The sequence below is a fragment of the Elaeis guineensis genome, chromosome 10 (genome assembly GCF_000442705.2).
Source record: "Elaeis guineensis isolate ETL-2024a chromosome 10, EG11, whole genome shotgun sequence".
Taxonomy (NCBI): Eukaryota; Viridiplantae; Streptophyta; class Magnoliopsida; order Arecales; family Arecaceae; genus Elaeis; species Elaeis guineensis.
In genome coordinates this window covers 19420184-19447078 of record NC_026002.2, presented here as the reverse complement: position 1 = coordinate 19447078, position 26895 = coordinate 19420184, and the positions used below count along the sequence as shown (strand labels likewise).

General features: G+C 36.2%; 2 protein-coding genes across 3 annotated transcripts; one reads left to right on the top strand and one right to left on the bottom strand.

The window, feature by feature from the left end:
- Positions 1–5372: 5372 nt before the first annotated feature.
- Positions 5373–17123, top strand: LOC105052823 (ras-related protein RHN1). The gene is made up of 8 exons (XM_073244763.1): positions 5373–5500; positions 5595–5670; positions 11187–11264; positions 11356–11523; positions 12259–12307; positions 13086–13159; positions 16612–16705; positions 16809–17123. Exons 1-8 carry the CDS (start codon positions 5412–5414, stop codon positions 16907–16909), a joined length of 729 nt encoding a protein of 242 aa, XP_073100864.1. The 5' UTR covers positions 5373–5411; the 3' UTR covers positions 16910–17123.
- Positions 17124–17467: 344 nt separating this feature from the next.
- LOC105052824 (grpE protein homolog 2, mitochondrial) lies at positions 17468–25833 on the bottom strand. Of its 2 annotated transcripts, XM_073244761.1 has the most exons (6): positions 25501–25829; positions 23863–24088; positions 23588–23775; positions 23290–23457; positions 19920–20048; positions 17468–17885 (listed from the first exon to the last, which is right to left on the bottom strand). In XM_073244761.1, the coding sequence occupies exons 1-6, from the start codon at positions 25642–25644 to the stop codon at positions 17790–17792; spliced, it is 951 nt and encodes a 316-aa protein (XP_073100862.1). In that variant the 5' UTR covers positions 25645–25829; the 3' UTR covers positions 17468–17789. The 2 variants fall into 2 exon arrangements, with proteins under 2 accessions (XP_073100862.1, XP_010932064.2); XM_010933762.3 differs by having other exon boundaries at positions 23588–24088; positions 25501–25833.
- Positions 25834–26895: the final 1062 nt, after the last annotated feature.

The window sequence follows — 26895 nt, the reverse complement described above, 5'->3', positions numbered from 1 at the left end:
TTTAGCACCAATCGTGATGTCACACGAAAACGAACAACAAAAGAATCTACCATCATCAGTCTGGTGCAAACCGTCCCCATCTCTTTCCGCAAGCTAACGGATATGACAATTGTGCATACTAAAATATATGAGATGCAACCTTTTTCTTTTGCTTTTGGTAAATTAAAAAAAAAAAAAAAACACTTTATACCCCATCCTACTTTCAAAAATAAAGCTGCACTCTTTATGTCATGAAATATGACAATGATGTGCATAAAACACTGTTTCTATTTTTTATTTTTAAAAAATATTATTTGATTTTTAAGTTCTACGATCAGATTGATAGAAAATATGATCCTATAATAATCAACCCATGTTTATTATCCAAATGATAGGATTTTTTTTTTGAAGTACAGTAGAATGTCATTGTTGTGAGGAAAAATTATTGGTTAAAATCATTTGTTGCATATATCCTGGATCATTAAATAAAAAAATATTATATTATTTTAAAAAAAATTATATTCAAAAAAAATTTCAACTAATAAATTATAATTAATAATAAAATTTTTTTCATCTAAAATTTTCAATCAGATTGAATAGTAATGCACATTTTTTCAGCAATAGATGATATGATAGTTTCTTATTGGATGATTTAAGATATCTATAGTAGGATGGTTCCAACCAATAATTTCTCTGTTATAAGACCAACAATTCATAAATTTCTTCTATATTTCAAAAAAATTATTTCTCACTTTATTTTTATTTATTTTAATATTTATATATATTTAATTTTTTATTCTATTTATTTTTATTAGCAAGATATTTAAGGGACTAAAATTCATGTTCTTATCTAATTCACTAGTTTATTTGATACATAGATTGCTTCTACCTTAATTCTTTTTATTTACCAAAATTATTTTTTTTTAATTTATTTTATTACATAATTATTTATATTTAATGTAATGTAATTTATATTTACTAGTTTATTCACTTGTTGATTTCTATTATTTTTTTTGGTAATACAAAGGAGTACATATTTGTTTCTTTTCAATGCGCACGGTCTGATTGCTAGTATCATGTAAAATCTGCAAGGAACACAACAATCACACGCAAAATCACACCCTGAATGCGACAGGTAGCAATTTTATATTAGATTGCCATCGGCAAGTATTTCTTGAGTGAATCACAAATTAAATAATTCATTTTAAAATAAACATCGTCAATCTTTCCATGTTTTTTGAATATACAAGACAATTTTTTTGAGTAGCACGCAACTTACGCAAGAGCCAACAAAAAGATCTTCTATTAATTCAAAATTCATGCGACTATGGTGTCCCATCTCCGGTACATCATACGGTTGACGCCTGCATCTCTGACGGTCCATTTCACCTGGTCCTCTTTGATTGGGCATGGTTGTCAAAAGGGCCAATGCCGTGCACGGTACAACCAAAATTTCTTCGAAAGGTCACAGCCATCGCAAGGACCAGAGGGATGAGTCATGCATTCGAATCTTTCAACCAATGGACCATTCTTCCATTTGAAAATTTGAATCCGTCCCATCGTAAAGAAAACCAAAGTGAGGCCCGTTCCTTTTGTACAAACCGTATCTGCTTTCCAGGTCCTTCTTCGAGAGAACCAGATTCCCTGTCCCAAGCCTTTGCCGATACGATAAGCCAAGCAAAAGAACGGAAGCCTGCAAATTAATTTATGGAACGAATGGAAGGTGGGGCGTGGTCCGAAGGGCGGCAAAGCTTTTGTTTTTATGAGGTGGTGTGGTTGTCCTAATGGTGTTCCAATGCTAGTTTCTTGGTCCAATGATGAGGCTTTGGATGAGCATGAACCTATCCCACTCACGCTCTCCCCATCAATCGTGTTTAAGTCTGGCAGTTGGAACCGCTGCTCCATCCTTTCGACAACATCCAATTATCCCACCATTAGCGGGGAACCGTGGGTTGACCACAAATGAGGTCTTAACATGGTGGGTTGGTGGCAATCCCATTATGAGGTAGTCCTTTTCTGAGAGTTGGAGCAAATGGGTTTGTGTACGGCTGGTATTGGGACGTGTTTTTCTTTTTCTTTTTGGTTTTTTTTTTTTTTTGGGTACATGCGCGTGGGTTCAACCCTTCCGCTTGGAGAGTTAGAACTCGTGAGCGACAGAGCGATCTGCTCCACAACTTGTTTGGCTGCTCGGTAGGTATCATCCAAGGTTTTAGTTTGTACCACCATCATATGATCCTGGATTTCTAGGCGAAAGCCATTACAGATTCAACCAGTCCCGGATTAAGTTAAGAGGGTAAGTACATCAAATTTTTCATTGGTACTCCAGGATGGATGGAGTAGGAGGATTTGAGTGGAAAGACTTCAAATAGGATTTGAAGGCCTCCAGTTTTATCTTCATCCCGTCCTACGTCATGATAGATCCATGAGTTTTATTCTCTTCACAAAGAGCATGGTTGTTTTTGATGGTGGGCCACCGTATAAGAGCTAGCTAGGCCCTTGAGTTTTGCTTCAGCAACCTGGAGTTGTTTATGGTCAGAGAGATGATTCCAATTGAAATTGTTGTTAATGGAGATAAACCAATCCCAAAAAGTAACTAGATCTAGCTTCCCAAAGAAGTTCTCTACGGTTGGATGGAAAATTTGTCAAGCGCATCTTTATGGGGCTATTGATTTCGAGTAGGATTACGATGATCGAGGTGCAGATGGCCGGTGTTATACTTGTACGATCATTAACCCAAACTTGGACTACTGCTGCTTGCAAAGCAGGATGCGTCTGCAATGCGTCTGCACCATGCCACAGTATATTGCAATTGTCTCAAGGCTTTCATCATCTCAGTTAATTGGATCTCAAGCTGGTCAACTTTGGCATTGCTATTGCTACTAGTTGGGTCCGTTGTTGTTGAGGTTTATAGTTTAAGCTGAGCTTCTTAAATATCTGAGCCACTCTAGAGCTGCATGCAAGGATCAAGGAGAGGAAGTTTTTCTGGACTGTTGGGATTTGCCGGCTGCTACTAGCTTCCAGCGGCAAAACAACGATGCCAGAAAATTCAATGATGAATATTTTGGTATAAATACATCCAATAATGTCCAACAATAAAATAGATTTTTTTACATGTTCATCCACTAAACATTTAAATTTATGTGAATATTTTTTTAAATTTGATATTTATATATATATCCTTATAAAATACTTATTTTGTATATATTTATATCATTTTTTTTCTTTTTTCTTTTGTATGCATATATACCCACATCATCTAATGTCGTTAAAAAAATCAAAGATTTAAAATTTAAATAACTAAGATACCCTTGTGGATAGATGTGTAAAAAAAAAATTATAAAGATATATATATATATATATATATATATATATATATATATATATATATATATATATATATATATATATATATAAATAGTAATTTTATGAATGTATTCATGTAAATATATATATATATATATATATATATATATGAAATTCTAATCTAATTTTTATCTATTTCATCTAAGTGGATATCGGGCCCTCTTGCTCTATAATGTAGTAATATATTACGTGATATAACAATATGATGACGATATCAAATAATATTTTATACATTAGAATACTATATTATATTTTATTTTTAGATAAAATGGGATGACTGTATCTATCTTATAACAATATAATATACTTTATATATTTCACAAAGATATTTTTGATAAAAATATTTAAAATAAAAAAATAAAATTATAAATTATCATTGTTACGTAATACCCAAATTCATAATTATGTCTATTCTATGCAAATATACAAGCTATCCATCTAATATCATATTTAGATATTTTTTTAGAAATATATTATTATATATTAGAGGAAACATAGATGGTTAAGATCTATCTAATTTTTAGATAAAATAATTTTGATCTATCATTTGATAATTTTTTTTATTTATTTAAATCAATAAATTAAGTATATTTATTATTTTAGTTGTGTATGTTATTTTTTTCATTAAAATAAAAAAATATAACAAACTAAGAGAGGTATATTACACGTAAAAAAAATCTAATTTGAATTTTTTGTATGTATATCCTTCCAAATATTCAAATTTGTATGATATCTGATGAATGCTTAATTTAAGTTGCTAGAGACACTAAATATTATAATAATCGATGTTATTTTATTGAAATTTGATGCTCTCTAGTCTATTTTGCAGGTAATTAAAAGTTTGGATTCATATGACTCAAATTAGATCAGACTTGAGTGAACCAGACAACCAGCTCCCATTCTAGTGCGAACATGACTTAAAGATCAACAGAGGAGCATCAATATGAAGATCCAAGGGTCCTTATTCATGCTCCCACCTCTCTTTTCATAAAATCCTAACCTCCCTACTCTATAAATAGCACCCCTAGCCCTTCTTTCTCAAAACATCAGCTCCTTTGTGGAGATCATCTCCTCCATTAAACCTTTTCTCTTTCTCTCTTCCTATCAAGCCAACCCTAAGTTTCTCTCTGAGCTGTTGCCCCCATCTCTCTTTTTTTCTCCATAAATCTAGGGGAGGTACTAACCCTAGCACGTCTTCCAACAAATCTAGGAGAGGTCCTAATCTTAGTGCCGCTATCTTTTCTTTCCCATATTTCCATACTCCGTCTACCTTTCTTCCTTGAAGTTTCTGTACCAAACCTTCTAGCCATTTTGTTGTTGTCTGCACGGAGGAAGACAAAGACGAAAGGATTTAAAGAAGCACATCACCATCGGGTACAGCGAGAAGATCAACTTGGTTCAGTTATTTTGTATCATAATTTTATTTCTTTTTTTTATATACGCTTCTTTATTTGATTAATGAAAAATAATTTTATTATAATTTCTATGTTTCTTTCTTAATTTCTTACAATCTATTATTCTTTTTTTTTGCATTTTCGAAACAATCAACTAAGATCCTTGCGAATACGATCTCGACTCACCCTATCTACATAGTAGTGAGTAAGGCTAATTTTAGTGTACTATGACATGTATCAATATCCTCATAAAATTACTATTCGCACATATACTTCTATATATTTTTTTTATATATCTATTTATAAAGATATTTTAGTCATTTTAATTTTAAATCGTTAATTTTTAACTACATTATATGACGTGTGTATACATGTAAAAAAATATTTTATCAGGATATACATATAGATATCAATTTAAAAAAAAATTTATATAAATTAAAATATTTAAAAAAATATACATGTAAAAAATTTAATAAAATATCACGTAGTTCACAAAACATCTCCTTAAAAACTACAAGACTGCTTTATTCACCCCCCGATGTACCTAAACCCCGAGGGAGACGCACACCCTCTCAAGGCACCCCAGACATCCTCACGAGGGCATCACATCCTCTGCCTGAATCGGTTTTAAACGGGCTACACTGCCTCGGACTGCGGCCCATAGCGTCGAGGCTCATGTACGTAAGAAAACAAAACACGCGAGAAAACCTAACGGTCAAGAGCGAGCGAGCGACGGGATGCGGGCACCTACCATTCCTCCTTCGGTATTAAACAAAATCAAATTGCCGACGATCTTCTTCTTTATCATGTCCTTCTCCTCCTTTGATTCGTCTCTCCTCTTCTTTTCTCATCGGATAGTTTTCTTCTTTGGAGTTCTCATCATCTCGTAGCCGCCACCAGGATGGGAAGCAGCAACAACATACAGGCCAAGCTGGTGGGTACGTCTTCCCTTTTATTTATTTATTTATTTATTTTTGAATTCCTTATTTGCATTCACCATCATCATCATCTTCTTCGTCTATCCCTTGTTCTACAATATTGGTTTCCACGGATCGAATAGGGTTGGATCATGGGAGGAGAAAAGTCCTTCTCATATCAATTGCTTACCTTAGGAATTGCTTATGTCTTTTTGGATTATATTACCAAGTTCTTCCTGCAGACATGATTGCATCTGCAATCAGTGGAACTGCTGTCTTGCCTGGGATGATAAAACTTGTCAACCCTGGATCTGAGGCACCTCCAACTTGTTAGCTTCTTGCCTCGGATAAGGCAAGTTGTTTGTGTTAATACTTTTTTTTTTTTGAGCAAATGTTTATGTTAAAATTTACCCAAACTGAAAATGTCGTGCAAAGAATAGTCTTCTTTATTTATTTATAAGTATAATAACGAATCATCTATGTTTGGAAGGTGAGATCACTGTTCATGCATGAGTCCTGTCTGGCATTTTGTGCTGAGTTGTAACGTTGGATTAATTCATCCTCAAACATTTAATGCTCAGTCAGATTAAGGTAATATGCATGGTCAATTGTCATTGTTACTTGCAGTGCTCTGCTGGTTTCCAAAACAATGTACTAGCATGATCATGTTCAATTCGCTATAGCAGGCTCTGTCCATTTGTCTCCATTTACAACTGAGATGAGAGAAAAAGGCCATCGATGTAAACTAGGATTAGTATTTGCCTTGACTTCAAATGCACAAAAATACCAGCACTCCAGATTTCTGATTTATTCAGTTTTCCTAATAGTCTTAGAGATCATATATCAGATATCGAATAAAGGTGGGAGCACCTATCCTGCATCATGGACATAGGATGTTAGACTTTTCAGAACCAGAAGAAACTTAGCTTACCATCTGTGATTCTTTTCACATCTGGAGATTGTCGAACTTGATATTTTTCTCTGCTTTGTGATGGGAATTATCCCACTTGGATTTCTCCTGGAAAAAATGAATCCAATCAGAAGCTGACAACTCAGTTCAGTGCAAAACTAGAGATAAGTAATAAGCCCATGGAATATCATAAGCGGTGGCTGATAACCGGAAAAGGGGCAATTTCACTAAATGTAAGATCAGGGAGCTGCATAGATACTGCTTGAAGATCATGTCCATCCCCATCTTCTTTTCCGACTCTAGATATTGTCTCAGATTAGGCGAAGAAGGAAAGAAAGACAAGAAAAATCGAAAAAGATGAATGAGAGGAACAGAAATAATGGCTAAAAAAAAAAAAGGGAAAACAAGATTGATATGAAAGGATCCAATTTGGTTTCTTTGATTTCACTCTACTTGATTATGCATTCCATGTCATCCTAAAAAGAAAGACGTTTGTGCCTTAGCCGAGCTCATATCATGGCATAGATTAAATGAGTCTCAATATCATCACTGATTTACTGGGTAGGTAGCCCTAATATTCGTTCTACTTCTGTTATGTATATACGACAATTCTGCAGTGAGGCATTTCAGAATTCAGGCATTCAGTGAAACTTGAGGTTTGGCAAGAGTAATGAAAATGAAAAAAAGTCTGCATGACTCCTTCAATTATGTTTAACAGTAATAACATATGAAGGTATCAGAAGGACTACGATTTGATCGACAGATAACCAATACTCCCCTCTCTCCTACTCACCTTGCATCTCTTCTTTCTACTTCTTTTGTCTTTTTACCTCTTAAAGGGGAAAGAAAACTCAAGTTTATCATGTAATATTGGAGAATGGATTGTGTGCTAGTGATGCATTGTGATAATACTTGGCATGTACCAGCACCATGCCAGTGCCACATGCTGCAAGCGCAGTCTAGTTTGTATTCTTCAGCACAGATAACAATCCGTGCATTCAAGTAAGCTTGAGATGCTCCTTTTTGATTGTGATGATATCTCTTCTTTTTGTGATTCTGTTTACAAAAAACTTTGTTGCCGCATATTGCTCTTGAGTTGTTGATCATTCTTCTTACAGCTTCTGTCGACATTGTCATGTCATACTTTTAGTCTTACCTCATCACCAATATTACATCCTCAGAGCTGTATTCATAAGTTTTCTGGGTGCTTTCCTATGATTGGGACCTCTCACTAGTAACTTTCCACCTTTTGGTGTTCTTGCAGATCATATAATGAGAATGTTGACTGTTCCAAATCTAAGTCTACTGATCCCATAGCTGTCTACACTTAACACTCCTCATTTAGTACTACTCTCTTTATTGTATTCCTTATAGTTCACATAACAAATGACTCCTTCCTTATGTGACAAGGATGTAATATATGCATATGAAGAAGACATGGAGATGAAGTGACTAATTTTCTGGAGCGTGAGATAAATCACTATTAGTTGATTTTTGCATTTGAAGGCCTCATCATTAAATTGTGTGTGGAATAGTCTTATGTAAGCACCCAATGTCACTGGGCGGCCTCTTTGGATAAGATTTGGTTTGCTTACAGGCTGAATGATTCTTTCCAAATGCTATATAGTATTTATGTACGACATCAGTGAAACATTTTGTTGAGAATATTTGGTGCATTAAACTAAAACTATTGGACATGGAGGGCATTTGGCTAGCATTAGCACCTTATGTTTAGATAACTTATCAATTTTCCCATTATTCTGCTAATTATACATAAAGAAATAAACAACAATTGTTGGTCAAAAATTATGTCTTCAGATGCATGTGAGAAACATCTAAATATGCTTTTCTTCATCTGATGTATAATAACAAGCTTCTCAAGCTTCCCACTATTTGTGCTAGTGCCCCCATCTCTAGCTCTCATTGCTATTTGTTTGTCATGTGCAGGAATTTACATCCTAATCCTAAACATTTTTAAATTATTTTACCCCCATAGCATGCCAACTCCTATGAAATCTGCACATAATGTAAAAATTGTAAAACTTATAAGACTTGGAAAACTGTAAAGATGTCATAAAACTTAGACAATTGTAAAGATGTTATAAAACTTATAAGACCAATTTACCCTGCATATGTAGAGTACATAATTTTGATGGTGCAGCATCTTTTATGCTTATGAGAAGCTCTTTAGCATGTCTTGTTTTTCCATCTGAAAGAAAGTAGTGAAACTCTTGGCCTAACTAGCTGATATAAAATATCAAATTCAGTATGTACTTGTTTCAAAATGTCTGGAAACTGGTCTTATCCATCTGCAATTATATGTTTTATTGTACAACCATTAGGTTTCATTTTAATGTACAAAAGCAAACCGATAGCTGCAAAAGGTGTTGGTTGAAGGTTGATATCTATAAATCCATTTATCTATCTTGTTAGCTGCTAGATACATTTTATAAATATAAACTTTTTATCATGTTCATGTTTGAATGCTCTTTTAATTCAGTGAAAACAATTGTATTTCAATTATTCTTGTAGTAGAGTCTTAATCTGTAAAATCAACATAACATTTGTTGAGTGATTCTGTAAACAATTTCTATATTTATGATCAAGTTTGCTTGGATATTTTTATACTCTTTGTGCACATCATTTATTTATAACATGATATTTTTATAATTTTTCAAGTTAACCATCTGTAAGGACAAAAGGAATTTAAAATGCTTAGGCCTTTGGCTGGCTGTAACTGCTATGAAGCTGTAACCGTAGGTCTTGCTTCCGATCTTTCTTTTCCTAAAAGGAACTGCCTTCCATTAGTTCGTGAGGTCTCTCTAAGTCAAGCAATAGGCAGGAGTTTGTCGATCTTTCCTAGAAAAATAAGAGACTATACTTCTATTATAAGTTGTAGAAATTCAGAAGTACCAACAAGCAGTCCAGTTTCCTTTTCTAGCATATACTTTTCATCTAGGATAGCAGGAACCCCAGTTGTTTATGTTGCCTTAGTTTTCTGATGTCTGTCAGTGGTACTCCACAATGAAAAAAAAAATCATATGATAGTCCTTTATCTTCATATTTGTATGTAAAATTAGTAAATGCATCGTCATGTTTGCTTTGCAAGGACAATTGAGATGTGTATCTCATTTTCCTGATGCCAGAACACATACCGTTCTCTGTGTTTTTTCTTAAATGATCAGGGTAATCCATTATATTTCTCTGTTCTACCGTCAGTTTGAAAATTTTGAGTCCAACTGCCACCCTAAGAAAAACCTTAGGATCCTACTTTTTGGCTGAACTTAAAACCTGCCTTGGAAAAAAATAAAATGAGAATATTTGTTGAATATTCCCATTCATTATGTAAAATCTAAACAGATCTTTTGATTTATATTTAGAAAAGAATTTTGTTTCTCAATTAAATTAGAGAAGATCACCAGATGATATGGGGATAGAATTTCTGTTACCAACTGAACAAAGAATTAACTCAAATAACTCTAAAGTTGTTAAAATCTGTATGCCAAATATTGATTGCATATGTAAATTGGGATCTAAGTGTCCTTGAGCGTAACATATCAAGGTTTGCTTTTCGCCTTACATGTGCATATGTTTGTGTATAGTTTTCCTTACAGTAGACAGCTTTGCATCTTCATCTTCTAAAAGTTGGTTGGTATTGTCCAAAATGATAGATTGGTCCAACTTCTCAGAGACAGAAAAAAGTACGAGTTTGCAGTTTGGTGTTTGCTCATGCATGGATTAATTTATTCAACTGAAAGGACTTCTTTGACCATCTGTTGTGGGTTGCTTCTATATATTTATTAGTACAAAGCTTCAAAGCTAGAGGTGACTTCCTGATGATTTATATGCTCTGGTCAGTAAATTGTTGCCTAGATCATGAGCTGGGTGCATGAAATAACCTCCTACAAATGGAAAAGTAAAGAGTGAGTTCTCCACTCCTCAGTAATAAGAAGTATGCAAAGATTAAGGATTCAGTCTTTAGTTATGAGTGGGTATTCTGAACTCTAGTAGCATTGGTTGGATCACAAGGTTAAGGATATACTGTATAATTACAGTTGCACTTTTATCATTTCTACTTGTTTCTCTTGTATCCACAACCTCGATGAATGTGGCTTGAATTGTTTACTTGAAAATATGATACTTAAGAGAAAATATAGATTTTCTTAATGCTATGTTCCAATTCTATTACATCATTCTTTTACATTGGAGTAATTGCTCAAGATCACCCTGGTTTCTGTTCACTAGCCACTAGACCCAATAGCTTCTGCTTTTAGGGAATGGGACAGCAACATATATCAGGCCATAACACCTGTCCGCATGCAGCCCAGACCATGTACTTAACAGCATGAATTGGCCATGAGCAACTTAAGATGATAACTGAAAGTAAGTCAAGAGAAGAAAACACTCACGATGATAAATGGGTGAACCAAAGAAAAATTGAATTCGTTACCTCCAACTTTGATATAAGTTCACTAACCACCAGATCCCAAGGTTCTAAGCTGTTAGGGATGGGTAAACAATATATACCGGGTCCTAACACTTCTAAATTAAAAGTTGCTTTGTCCAAGTGATTTAGTATTGGATATATACTTAGTATATGAGAGACAACCATCATTCATCCAGGTGCTTCTTGGGGATATGGGAACAGGCAAGACAAGTATAGTGCTGAGATTTGTCAAAGGCCAGTATTTCGATTGTCAGGTTTGTTTCAAGTTCCTTTTTTGACTCCTGCTATGATTTATTTGTATATAATTGACTGTGAAGAGATACCTGATATTAAGTGTGTCTCCAGGAATCTACAATTGGAGCAGCTTTCTTCTCTCAAATACTATCACTGAATGAAGCAACTGTAAAATTTGATATATGGGACACTGCTGGGCAAGAACGATACCACAGCTTGGCTCCCATGTACTATCGTGGTGCAGCTGCAGCTGTTGTTGTGTATGACATCTCCAGCACAGTAAGTCATTTATTAAAAATTTGAGAATGAGTACCTAGAAATCAAATCATTTCACCACTGATATCAGTATTAGAAATGCAGAAAGCCAGAAACTGATATAGGTATGCTTTTGTTTTAAAGAAAATCATAATGATCGTTTTGTTTCCTCAGAGGAGTGAGTTTTTTATCAAGCTGGAACTCTTTTCTTTTCTTAAAAAAGAAAAGAAGTGTTATAGTGATCTTGTTGTTAATCATCAGCATCATCTTCATCATCATTGGTAGCAAAACCACTAGTAGTATTAATATTAGTAGCAGTAGGACATGTTTTCTAAGCTATGCTTTCTACATCCACCACATGTCTATCTCAATGTTCTCATCTCTAAAGCATTCATCTGCTGTGCTTGGAGCATTTTTTTTCTGCAACATTCAATTGATATGTTAATGCTTATTATGTTATTCCCTCGTTCTTTTTTGGCTTGTGGGGATCAAAGATGCCACATCTCTGCGACATAACTTTTACTTATTCAGTTGGATATTTCTTCATTTATTTCTTCCATCTTTTGTAAAATAGAAATGATTGTGTTCGGAGTCTCTTCATGAAAAATTTGGGGCCTTGTTTTACATTTTAAGTGAGCATTTTTTAATGATATAAGCAGAATTGGTGACCTCTTACTTAATTGTGAGTATCTATTTACATTCATATTGCTTTCATTAATGGTTGCTTCTGATTTGAAACATATCTGTATTTGCCTCCAGGATTCATTTACTCGAGCAAAGAAGTGGGTTCAAGAACTTCAAAGACAAGGTGACTTATGGTGATTTAAATTATTTATGCTTTCCCACCAGCAATTCTGGATATGTAAAAGCATCTCAATAAATTCAATTCCTACTTTACTACTTGCTGATTCATGTTCAACCAAGTTCCAGGGGCGCTTCATTTAAATAGTCCATACTCCACTAACTAGTGGTTCATGTTTAATGAAAATATCCTGTCTAAAGCTACACTTCTATTTGCACCTGCAATTTGGATATGGAAAAGCAACGCAATCATTTTGTTTCATAACATACATACATATGTGTGCGCGCGTGCGCATTAGGCAGCCTGCTCAAGTGGTTGCCCTTTATTCTAGGATGGGTAATGATCATTAGTGACCAGTTATATTGATGTTCTCAATGTTTAAGGCCCAGAAAACATTGTAAAACAGTAGTGTGTGTGTGTGTGTGTGTATCACTGTCAAATAATGTCTTTTGTAGCTTGTCTTGGGCTGTGTATATGCAATTGTACTGTTTTACAATGTTTTCTGGGCCTTAAACATTTAGAACATCAATATAACTAATTAATGATCTTACCCATCCTTGAATAAAGGGCAACCACTGAAGCAGGCTGCCTAATGTATCAAATATAGTAGGAAGTAAGGTTAATCATCCTGTATCTTCCATGATTGTAGATATGCTGTCTTTAACATTCTTGAATTTATGCACATACTGCCAATATTACTAAATTTACCTATTTATGTTCACTAAATTAGTTATTATCTTTCTGCTAAGTACTCCATTTTTAATGGTAGTTGATTCCATTATAGGGAATCCACGTTTGGTGATGGCATTGGTGGCTAACAAGGCTGACTTGGAAACAAAGAGGCAGGTGGATAATGAGGTACATAGATTTGACTCTTTACTCTTCTTAACTCTAATTTGTTCTTTTGGTACCAGTTAAGTTTAAAAGGAAGGAAAAACTGCAATGAAAAAATGGTGCTTAAAAGTGCTGACCGGGAACCACTGGAGTTTGGATTTTACATAAGAGAGGCATCCATAACTTTTTAAATGATTAACAAAGAGAACTGACCTTGGTGACAAGTAATATTATATGCCATTCAGTAGATCTGCACAATAATTTTTCATCATGGTTTCATGAGGCACTTTATTACTTCTGAGACTGCTTGGCATATGTATTTTTAATGAGTTTCGTAAGAGCCTTCAGTTCAGATAGAATAGAAATCCAAGATGTTTTGATACTTGGAGACTAACTAATATGCCAACCAATAGGAGCTACTCATAGCACTTGTTGGATAGTATTATAGAACTGAGATTAATGCAATCACTTCAATCTCGGACAAAAAGTTAGTCCTAATGAAGGTCGATTATCAATTTTCCTTTTAATTATTATTTGGTGGATAGATTTTGTTGTGAGGGGATGGCATCTTTAGTTCTATATCAGTTGTGAGTTAAGAGAGAGTATGATTTATATGGATTGGAACCTTCTCTCTCATATGAGGTGTCTTTTAAAAGATAAAACCATGAGGCTCCAAATGGTCAAGACCCATTGAAGCCCAAAGATGGTCAGAGCTAAAATGGACAATACTTCATGTATGCAGGTGCGAAGTCAATCCAACTATCCGAGCCATCCGACTTCTTGATCCTTGACTGCAACATTGGCGCCGTCTGTGGGAACGCCTCCTGCCCACGCACATATACTCCCTCTTGACTGGGAGGGCTAATGTTATGGGAGGATGGCATCTTTATTTCCACATCGATTATGAGTCAAGAAGGAGTATGCTTATATAGATTGGAACCTTCTCTCTCATATGAGGTGCTTTTTAAAGGATAAAATCGTGAGGCTCTAAATGGTCAAAGCCTATCGAAGTCCATAGCTAAGGCCTATTGAAGCTAAAAAATAGTCAAAGCCAAAGCAGACAATATCTCACATATGCGAGCGCGGAGTCTACCCAACTATTCGAGCCATTCAACCCCTTGACCCTTGACTATAACATTGACGTTGTCTGTGGAAATACCTCCTGTCCATGCACATACACTCCCTCTTGACTAAAAGGACTAATCCGAGCCATCCGACCCTTTGACCCGTGACTGCAACAGGTTTAAAAGTAAGATTGTATTTTCCTTTTATCAGACTTGATGGTGTTCAGCAAGGTTCTAAATAGCAATACTAAGGCCCTGTTTGAGATTACTATTGACAGTAGAGTTTTTGGAGCTTTTAAAAATAGAGCTTTTGGAAAATAGAGCTTTTGGGAAGTGGAGCTTTTAGAAAAAGCTGTTTGTTGTTTGGTAACTGCATTTTTAAAGTACCGTGGAACTTTAACATGTGTTTGATGATCAAACCATAATAGTCCTTTCCATAGCATTCTACATCCTTTCCATTTTTATAACAAAATATGATTATTTAATACTTAGGTTCTTATTTTTCTCATATATAAAAAATAGAAAATAATTAAAATAGGAATAGACTTACAATTAAAATAGGCTCGTGGTTAACATTCCACATCATGTCTCATATATACTAGAGTTATACCAAAAAAAAGTTGGACCCTAGGCTTCCAATCAAAATGGGAAAGGAATCACGAAAGATTTGGACTCTAGGCTCCATCTTTCTATCATGTAGGTTCTTATTTATTTCATATATAAAAATAAAAAAATAATTAAAAAGGAATAAACTCACAGTTAATATTCCACATTCTATCTCATATATACTAGATATATACTAAAACAATTGGATGGCTACCAGTCAAAATGAGAAAGAAATTATGCAAGATTTGGACTGTAGACTCCTCTTCTCATCACATAGGGAGAAATGATAGAGATGGATAGATGGAGTACAGGCATAAAAAAAGGGAAAAGATGGAAAGACGCCAAAATAGTGAGATGAAGAGTATATGGAATGAAAAAAACAATCACGGAAAGAGAAAAAAATCCAAAAAAAAATGATAGCTAAGAGAGATAAATCCAGAAAACTTTAAAAAAATATCTATAATCATAAACAATCAATAGAAAATAAATAAAAATACCTTGATTGTGTAGAGAAATAAAGAAGCCGAGACAGATTAGGATTCCTTTTGTGTAGAAAAAATATCCCTATCCTAAGATGAAAGGAAGGAGCTGAGGACGATTAGAGTTCTTTTTCTGTGTTAGAGTTCCTAAAAGTTGTTTCGTACATTATATTTTATAGGGATATAAACGTAGTTATGAGATTGTTTCATGGATATTTTCATCAAAAAAATAAAATTTTATAAAGTTAAAATAGCTTCCTAATATAACCTAAAAAGTATTTTTGGGAGAAGCTTCAAAATAGAGTTTCTCTCATATAGATATTTTCAGCTTTTTAATAAAACTAAAACAGCTTTCATATTTTTTTTACTAAACACTATTCTAACTATCCAAAATACTTTTAGAGGATCAGAAAGTACTTTTTGGCCCTCCAAAAGCTTAGCCAAATGGGGTTTAAACTCTGTATCCTTTTTCTGTCAACATGGAGGTATGGCATTGGTACCACTAGTGCAATATTGGCATTCATCAGTACCTATCGATATTTGTTGATGCAATACTGCCGTTATGCATAAACATAGAATGCCCGATCAGTAACACTGATGTATACCATTATAGATGGTATTTGTGTCCCAGCGTTGTGCCGGTGCCGATCATACTATCCCATTCTAGTGGTTTTTGAATCCATGGTGTTCAGCAAGATGAATTACTTAGTACTAAGAAAGCAAGCCATGTTTTATCTTGTTTCTTAGAGTATTAGTAATCCAAAGTAGTTCCTTGGCCTTACTAGTTTCTAATCCTGTGTTTGGAACATGGACATGACTAGTTAATATTAGAAAGGATACTTGGTTGATATATAAGTGCATCCCACTACACGAGGATCTTGCCATTGCGGGTTTAAGGAGGGTCAAATATATGCAACCTTATCCCCTTTTGGAGAGAGCTATGTTTCCATATATATACTCTCTTTTTTAAAATGGCTTGATAATAAAGCATGTATGATAGCTTTATGAAATGTCCCAATGAAAGTAGATTAATCCCCTGTTCTTCCATCAGATATTCTGCTTTTTCCTAGATACTCGGGTTCAAATACCAGCAAAGAGTGAATGCCTTTTCATCCATGTAATCATATTACTTTATGTGGTTAGAATGGATATTCTAGATTAGCCGATGAATGGCAATGGGAGATACTACGTTTTAATAGTCTTGCAATGCATATTTAAATGTTAAGAAGTCATTATTTTGGTGTATGACCTATGTAGGACTGCCATTGCATCTTTTTAATAATATGTAACAATTAAGGACAGCATGATACTTTCGACTACATTTCAGGAAGGCGAGCTATATGCTCAAGAAAATGGGTTATTTTTTATCGAAACTTCAGCGAAGACAGCACAAAATGTTAATGAGCTCTTTTATGAAATAGGTATGTATGATTCACAGCCTTGTTCTTTATACAATTTTTTTTTTTTTTTTTTTTAAAAAAGAGCCTGCAATACCGATCGCTGACTTTGTAACTTTCTCTACAGCCAAGAGACTGGTGAAAGCCCGACCTGCACGCCTCGCCGCGATGACTCTGCACGATGAAACACGAAGTAGGGGAAGAAGGCTGTTTTGCTGCTCAACATAATTAATTAGTGGTTGAAAGACTAAATAAATAGCATTTTCTTCTACTTTGGCTCGGTCCCACTGCTTCCATTTGTGACTGTCTCATGCGACCTGGAATATTTGTTTTCAAGCATTTGTAAATTCTTTGAAAAAGGCTCTGGTGAAATTCCTGGTAACGAGCTCTACTGATTTTGCCGGTTGTATCCATACCACGGGAAGCATGCCCGTTCGATTGATATCTGCCACTTCGATTGCTTTCTGGATTGATAAATAGCGCTCCTAACAAGAATCTCCACCATCCACTTTGGGGCACCAGATAGAGAAATGCCCCCTATTTTTATACATGCACGCCATCACACGTTGGGACACACAAACACCCACACATAGGGAGAGAGAATAAATTTTAGCATATTTAATTTAAAAGAATTTGTATCCATATCACCCCCACCTTGATCTGCAAATTGTCTTTTTGCTAATTTTTTCTGGTCATAGGGTCAAAATGTATCACAGAGATAACTAGATTAGCCACCATCCATTTCATCTAAATCAAATTTCATATTAACATGATAAAAAAAATGTATTAAAAAAGGGGGTTATGCCTGTTTCACCCTGCATAACTTCTAAATATCATTTGCAATATCAACGTCACGATCTGATGATTACTCTCCAAACAACGGACAAAACGGCAGATCTCTTGAGTCTGCTTTTCTAGTCCAAATTCTCATTGTAATATCTGCAGCTTCTCTCTCTTTTTTCAAAACAAAAGCACCAATCAAATTTCCAGGCTACCCTAAAAGGTCACGAACTTGATCTATGACAAGTTGACTTGGTTTTTGCTATTGGTTATAAGGTTATACAAAATATCGGATAACGCATAACAGGAAAATTGCGCAGAATACAGCTCATGCACTGGAACTTTGATCTGTCTCATTGTCCAAGGCTCGAGTTACACCAACTTCAGCTGGGCGAAGGACGCGATCATATATCATGTAGCCAGCCTGTGATCACAAACAAAATATACGGACGGTCATGAACCACTTCACTAAACTCAAACCGAATCAAATATATGATGAACATGCTTGAAAGGGTGCTATTTGAAGCAATCAAATGAACCAAGATGAGGAGAAATAGTTAATTCCTAAAGAACTTATAAGCACAAAGACACTGAAGAAGAAACTGCATGGTAGTTACCACCAACATCCTCATGGCTCCCCATTAAACATGGAGGTGCAATCAGAAAAAAGGAATACCAATTTGGCACTTGGAACCATCAAAAAACAAGGACTAATGCCTATAGTACTTTATTCTGCTGTCAGACTTAAGAATTGCCATAATAGAAAGACCAACACAGCAAAATCAAAGATTAACATATTCTAGTGGTTAACGCATCAGCTCTAATTCAGCACTTACTAAGAAAACTGGCTGAATATAGTCTCCTCTTCATTTTGGGTTACAACCTCTGATTGAAGACACAGTACAATGGCACGTTACAGCAGATTCCGCCTCAGAGTGCCAATTTGCGATTTTTAGCATGTAGAGTGATATACAATACACAATTTGTATATCATCCACATATATTACCCAGATCCACTGTATTACCCTGAAGTATTTGTCTCAACACACAAGAACACGATTACAGGTAAATTTGATTTCTAAGTTCTTTATTCTTTTTAAAAGGCTTCTCTAGCTTCTTCAAATCCTTAAAAACTACCATTGAACTTGTCCTGAATCACCCCACCTCTTTTATAATTATTCCACACAAAACCAAGGTCCTCTACCTATGAACCTTGTTAGTTTTTTTTTTTGTGCTCATAAAAGTAACATGAAAAATGGGCTTCTACCACTTTATCCACTATCAGCAACCATCCCAAGCTTCCATTGCTATAGATATCTAACTTTGTTTTATAAGTCTGCCATGCATCAGCTTCAAAGACACTAGCCTGTACTAAATCATCTGATGAATCTGCACACCCTCTTTTTTTTTGGCACATGCACACCCTCCTTGTTACCTGTCTTTCTAACTCATTGCCTACATGTATTTTCCCTGAGCCTCACGTGTACAAGCCATCATGCAGCATGGCAAAGCCACAACTCTGCTTCATCTACTACCCTCCACATCTTGAACAAAATTTTGGACCTATAACTCCAGTCTTATTTACAATGACCGTAGATAACAAAAATTGATGCTTTAGCGCATTTTTTATGACACCAAACTATGACAAAGCTTCATTTCCATGTGTATTAAAAATTAGAAAATTATAACTGCTGCCAGAGAAAAAGGCTTAAGAGAAACAAGCAGATAATTTCATTTGTATTAATAATTATATCAGCACTAGCCAACCCCAAATATTATGATTGCAATAGGAAACAAGGTCAGCCTTTTTTTTGAGAGAGAGAAAGGGAGGGAGACCAACTCACACTGTAACTACCTAGGTTCAAATACCCGAAAATGCACCACCAAGACTCGAATATAGGACCACTATTTGCTAAGTAGAGGGGTGTGCTCGTTGGTGCAATCCCCAATTCAGAGATTAGACCAGCGTTAACACTCAGCAACCTGACTCAGAACATTGAAAGATCAAAGCAAGCTAGATAGATGAATAAGGTTTTAATTTACAGTGACAGGTATTGCCATCTATATTCTTATAATCAAAAAGGGGGGATTAAAAGAAAATGGTATTATTTATTTAGTGCTGACCTCAGCAGGCTCTAGCAACATGAGTAGGACCACCATGCTAAATTTTTAGCACAAAGGGCAAACTTCAAATGTTTAATACTATGATGCTCATCTTTCACACATTGGTCTTCTTCAAGATTTTGGTCAATCTCTTGTTTACTCTCACGCTCCTCCAGCATAGATTAGCCGCAGGTATCAATATTATATTTTAATCAACCCTTGTATAAATGGCTTAATAGTGCACATGTTGTGCATTTCACTCATTTTACAACACAGCACATGCACCTATGTTGGTATATAAATCATACTGCCAAGTCGGCTGCTTCAAATTAAAGTACATGTATACAATGCATACCTTCAAAACAGCAGCAACAGTGCCAGGTGGTTTTGAAGCATCAGGTACTTGGAAAACTGCAAGATGCCTGTTTGGATCAAATTGCTCATTTATTGGGTCATATTTCTCCACCCCGAACTTCCTAAACACCTGAAAGAAGAGAATATTGATAAGCCACTAAGCAATAAAAAAAAGATCTAATGCACACAACTTAGTAAAAAAACAGAATACTTGACAAATCTGGGTCAACATCAAATGACTTTCTATCACTTATGAAAAAAAATTTATTAAGCACAATCATATAGAAATGCATAAGAATAATGATAAAATATGACAACTTGAAACGAGAGGAAGGCACATAATGTATGATCTTTCTTCTGAAAGGAAAAACTCCAACATCAGAAACATATATTAGCTGGTCCAAATGAAATTAGCTTAAAATATCCACATTGTAAATTAAAACTGAGCCAGACCTCAAAATTCATCTTTGAACAGTGTCCTCCCACTTTCCGTACAAGTAACCAAAGCAGAACCCAACAATTTACTATAAAACAATAAATCTCAGATAATTTTTTTATACTAATATAACAATGAGATGCTCTTAATACTTCAATTGACAGGGATATGGCATCTTTCCATCCAAAATACCTAGATGTTAAAAATTCAATTCTTAGAAGCATGCAGTCCCTACAGCATTACATTCAATCCCATCCCTAGAGTAATAAATGACCAGCATTTTACATACCAAACTGTACCAACTAGTACCAAGCATACCATACCGACCTGATATGATTGTAATATTTGTACAGGGACTTGGTATGTCCCCATCATAATGATGCACGGTACTATTTGCCATGCCAACTCCTATGGTTTACCATGCATCAATATAAGAATATATTGAAACATACTGATAAAGTACCGGCACAAGGCCCAGTACCAAGACTTAAATTGTTGGATGGTATCATTCTTGACAGATGGTTTAAGCTTCCTAGAAGCGCCCATCAATCTATCTTGCCATGTCAGATTGGCTCTTGTCATCTATATATCTACTTGGACATGATAGTAGAACTTGCCAAAATGACCAGGCAAACCTAGAAGATGGACCTAGCTTATTGCTCAAGCACCCCCAGCAACTGACCAAATTACAGACGTCATATAAAACCACCTGATAGATTTTTGAACTGTTTTGTCTGTATTATCATTATGTTTTCCTAATATTCAATAAATGAACTTTTCCACATGCCTTTAGACAAGTACAGTCAATGCAAACAAATAAAACTACCCCAAAGAAATGTTGTAGTTCATAAAATTTTAATATAAGTAAAAAAAAAACAAATATAATTGTTGCCTTAGGTCATGCAGTAGAGATTGCTTAGCATTCTTACCATCATACTCAAGGCTGGAGCTTGGGTCCAGGACATTAAATGGAAGGCTTTTTGTCACATACATGCATGTAAAGATCTAAATTATATATGACTATATATCTATACAATATATATATTCACATACATGCAACCATGTAAATGTGTGCTATCGCTAAAGTTAAGCTTGCTTGGGTGTTCTGAGGCAAACAAATACAGGAAAGAAAGGTCCAAAATGTAAAAGAAAGACAAGGAAATAAAGTTAGAAGATGACATCTTTGTAATTGGCACCCATGGAAAAAAAAGGTCAAGGCATGTCTTCTTTAGGAAACTAAGTTAGCAATACTCTTTTAATATTTAGTCAAAAGAAATCTTAACAACATATCCCTTTGCATGGCAAACTAGATGCCTGATGACTCCCATGTGATACTAAGGGACTTTTGATCAATATTCTAAACCCGGTGAACTCAAACAGAGCCGGTTGGCCAGGTCACAGGTTCCGATTTGACCGCAGGTCAGCCACTTCAATTAAACAAAGGGAAACCCACCACCCCACACACCATATTTTCTTTCTCCACTTCTCAAAGCATCTACAATTGAATCACCCCACATACCACCTCCCCCCTCCCCCCCCCTTAAAAAAAAAAATGTTCCGCTCTTGTTGTCACCCCAATTGCCTCAACCTCCTCTACCAAACCCCCTCCCTCGCTCTTGCTTCCACCGATCCACCATTGAGGCATGTATCTAATCTATCATGGTCTCATTGCCACTACTGCTAAATCAGAAGACGGAGATGGAAAATTGCAGGATCTAAGGCACTTCATCTCAAAGATGAAGATATTAGGCTTTGTTACCTCCAAGACTACAAGTAATGGCCTTCATGCTTTTGACCTTGCAAGATTCAGCCACCTAGACTCTGTTGCCACAAGATTCGACACCACCCAGATCCAACCAGGACCCTTCTTGCTTGATCACCCATCCTCCAACTCCACCAGTGACCCTGCCCATTTGACGATCCACCATAACCATGGTAACCTCCACGATTTGGAGGAACTAATATACACTATGGAATAATTTAAAAAAAAAAAAAAATCTAAACCAAAGCCCTTCCCACTTCTTTATTCATTTTTTTTAAAAAAATTTGGCTCAACCCGAGTAGGTGGAAAGGTGGTTTGGCTTGTTCAGGGTTGAACGGTTCTACTGCATGAGCCAAGTTGATTGAGATTTCAAGAATACTTTTTTTGGGTGACCCAACCCAGTATAGGACATGCATGACCGGTCATGCGGATCTACAGGATCTCTAAACATTGCTTTTGACAGCTTAATAAAGAGAAATTTGTGAGAGCAGACCTAGATGAAATATATGATTGCTACATTATGATTTGGGTGTCATAGGTTGGAAACATGGAAATAGCATTTCAATATTATATTCTACATAAATAATTACTTGTACAGCAAGTTGTTAAATTCTACATACCAAGCCTAGACAATCTCTAATCCAATATCCTGATTGGGATCTTGAACCCCCATCTTGACCCTTCTATTACACAAAAAAAAAAAATAAAAATAATGATATGCCAAAGGATCTCAAGGCCCTTTCCAGATATTCACAACAATTATAAAGAAACCAACATCAAACACCTTCACACCTGGTCCATGCTGCAACTTTTAATTTCATTAATCCATTCAGTGAAAGGGGGGAAAAAAAGATAATTTCATTTGCTTGTTGTAACAACGCCAGCAACCATCCAGATATTTACCATCATAGTTACAGAAAGGAAGAGGGCACAGCATATAATGTCATAAATGCTGATCGGTACGTAAGAAAACTCTCTAGCAATTAGAGACCAAAAGATGAATATTTTCATGATTTCCACAGAAAAATAAAATATGATTGCCCCAAAAAGTGAAAATGCATGGTGATTACTGAAGGAAAAGTAAAAAGTACTAGAAGCTTCTGCTCTAAATAGTGATTTACTAAATCTGATCAGCAATTCCTATATAAGTAAACAAATATGGCAGAACATTACCTCAGAAAGTTGTTTCTCAGTCATCTCAACACCCTCGAGTAGAGTTTTCAAGAGAGGGATGGCTCCAGCAGAGTCTTTGGATGTGTCGATCTTTGAGAAGCTTTCCTTGACAACAGATGAAGCCCTTCCCAGATTGTCAGCAACATCCAGTAAGCTCTTGGCAAAGTTCTATATGAAATATTTTTTGAAATGCAGGATATAGTAAGAAACATATTTAACAGATACAAATCCCTTATAAAGGAAAAATAAACATATTGGGAGTATTTGTATTGGAAAGGGTAAAGAACAAAGATTATACTTGTATTGAAAATTTTTTTGAGTTTTCTGCCTCACGTTTTGTTCTGTCTATAACATTCTCCATTTCAGCATAGCTGCGTAAGACCTTATCCTGCATTTTCTCGATTTCCTTTTGTTTTAACTTCAGTAACTCTTCTCTCTCAGCAACTAGCTTTACCAAGTCATCATAAGATAGTTCAGGCTCTGCATCTGAATCAGAAAAGGCAGTTCGTTTAATACTCTTCCTCCTCTTTTTATTAGACTTGGTCTTTGAATCATTGTTTTCAGAAATAGGACCTGCATCTTGTGTTGGTTCTTGAGCAGTAGAATCATCAGTAGCCTCAGTAGATGCAGTATTAGCTCCAATTTCTGATGTATTCTGCGAAGCATTACCGTGGTCCACAGACTGGTTTCCCTCCTTAGTGGGTTGTGGAGATGCCGAGGATGCAAAGCCAAATCTTTGAAACATAGAATCCGTGAGAGCTGCATGTCTCAAAATTTGACTCAACCGGCAGGGAGCATCCTGGCATAGGAGGGGGAGGGGGAGAAAAGAAAAGATGCTTTAGGATGTCGCAGTAGTAATAATGCAATTCCAAAATATCAAATAAAAACAATGAGCAATATGACAACAACTATTACCATGAAATTTCAATATAATAGCCCTAACAAAGATTTTGACTAGCATACTGCAATGGCATACAGCTAAGATATAATCCAACCACTTCAAAGAGTCATGTTTAGCAATTACATTGTCATGATAAAATTCATTAAATACCATAGAATGTGCAAGTTTTCATCATAGCATCTAGTTTACATGGGAGATATCTGTGGTGTAGTGGCAACTGGCGAGAAGTGTCCCTTAGAAGTATTAGAAGCCTTTTGAACAGTGTTGACTACAAATTCCTATCAAAGTAGAATTTTAGCCTTGGTACTGGAGGACCTTATATGTTACTAATCCATAAAGTGTGGAAATGCAATGCATAGTGTCATGAACTTTTCTTTTGCGGGGTGGATGGACAGCTACTGCTTATGTTTTACTCATTGTTCATGTTTATGACTTAGGTAAGACCAGCTTCAAGTAAATTATCTTTGTCATCTTCGAAAACATGTGGCATTGATCTTTAAATCAATTGTAACTATGTATGAAAGTCAAAATCTATATATCTGTGAAATGTTAACACTGACAATAGATACAATTTCCCATATCTCTGCAAAATGCTATGAGCTCTCAAACCTACCACTTGTAGAGCCACTAACTCTTGCTTTATTTTTATTTGGATAAAAAGCCATAGCTTCTCTTTGCATACCCCATACACAAATCACTTCATATGTTGTCCTCTTAGCACCGACAAGATTATTCCATAGCAGAACCAGGTGAGTTATATGCAAATCCCAAGTTGTTGTCATTACATCGTGATCTATGAGCTTCAGATAAAAGCTATGACGCAAACAATGCCTAACGAACAACAAAACCAAAGAAAAGGTATAGCATGAGACCGTGTCACCTTAATTGTTTGTCAAAGTTACTAAATATGTGCATTTAGACGTTTAAATAAAAAGCTTTGCATAAAACTATTTTCCTCCCTCCGTTTACATAGGCATAACTATCAAACAGGAATCTAAAATTATATCAAGAAAACATAAAAGGTCCAGGACAAAGGGAAAAAAAGTTAACAGAGAAATTGGAGGCCCAGAAAACAGAACCCTAAACCCTAATAGGACAAAAAGATAATATCCGGTAAAAACCAATCTAAGCTATATAAGAAACATCTAAAACACATTCATACGCATCCCCTTGCTGGAACCGTTAAATCCGAAAGCCAGCAATTAACATAAAATTGATACCCATAGAAAAGGACACCACGAGATCAATTTTTTGTCCGTCCAGAGACTGGAAATAAAAAGAAAAACCCCAAAAAGTCAGAAAAATCTCACCTTGACGGAAGAAATCGTGGGCAATTCACTCAGAGAATGGAAGCCAGTGAAAAGATTCCGGAGCGACTCCTGCCGAGAGGAAGCCAGGATCAATCGGTAGGCTATGGTGCTCCGAGAAATCGACGAGAAAACTCTAGAAGCCATCCTCTTCTTCGATCAAAAACCAAGGAAAAAGAGAGAGAAGAAAAAAAAAAATTTCCAATGGAGAATTCTCAGAGGTGGCGAGAAGGAGTCCGGGCAAAACGTGAGACTTGAAGAGAGAGATTGAGGCCTGACCGCCTGGGGTTAGGGTTTCTTGACGCTCTAGCTTTTGATGTCGTGCGACATTTGATGACGCCCGAGTGCACAGATACTGTCAATCAGGCCGTCCATGATGTTTCTATGGGCCGCCCGTTCATAAAATTAGATTTGTACATGTGTCTCAGAATAAAGCAAACCCGTCCAGCCCAGTCCATATATTACAGGCTCCACGGTTAGCTTAAAAACTGCTAACCTCATTTTAATTGTGATTAGGTTCCAATTTGTGAAAATTGTTATTCTTATTTAATCTGGAATAGGTTTGGGCATGAAACAGTGAAGCAACTAGATTTGACTAGGCTATTGTTGGTGCAAAAATCCGCTTGCGTCGGAGAAGCTGGAGTCGGGGAAGCCGCGGTCGCCGCCGGGACCTGCAAGGGAAGTCTAAACCGGAGGTGGAGTTGCTCCGGCAAGACCCTCCGACGCTCAAGTCAGTTCTCTGCCTCAACAAGAATGGAGTGCTCGAACGGAGAATTTAGCAGAGTTTTGAGATAAAGAAGAATGAGCTTAAAGAATAACGTATCTGGATCCCCCTTTTATAGGCGGAGGAGGCAACGGATTGATGGCGACGTTTGTAACCGCCTGGTAGTGGGCCGCCCATGGTCAGGGGAATTGATTGCGAAAGATAGTGGAGCAGACACGTGGCCATCGTCATAGCCCGCCACGTAGGGCCTGTTGCAGGTAGTGGAGCGGCGTCCGTTGCCGCTAGTTGTCAGCGAGTAGTGGGATCGTGCAGCACCTGCCGCAGGGAGCGAAGCAGCATCATAGCTGTTGACACAGCCTGTCAGAGAGTAATGGGTCCGCCGCGGGGGGTGATGGAGCCGCACGAAATCCGCTACAGGAAGTGGAACAGGATCATGGTTGTTATCGTGATCTGCCAAGGGAAGCGGATCTGTTGATCGAGGCTCGACAGTGGTCAGAGTTCGGCCTTTGTAGGAGTCCGGGAGGAGTCCCCCTTTCGGTCGAGGTCGTGGATGGAGTCGGGCTCCAGCAGCTGATACTGAGGTCGGAGACTAAGGTCGGAGCTTGGCTCCCGTAGGAGTCCGGGTGGAACCTGGCTCCCGTAGGGATCCGGACGGAGCCGTCCTGCTGTCGATG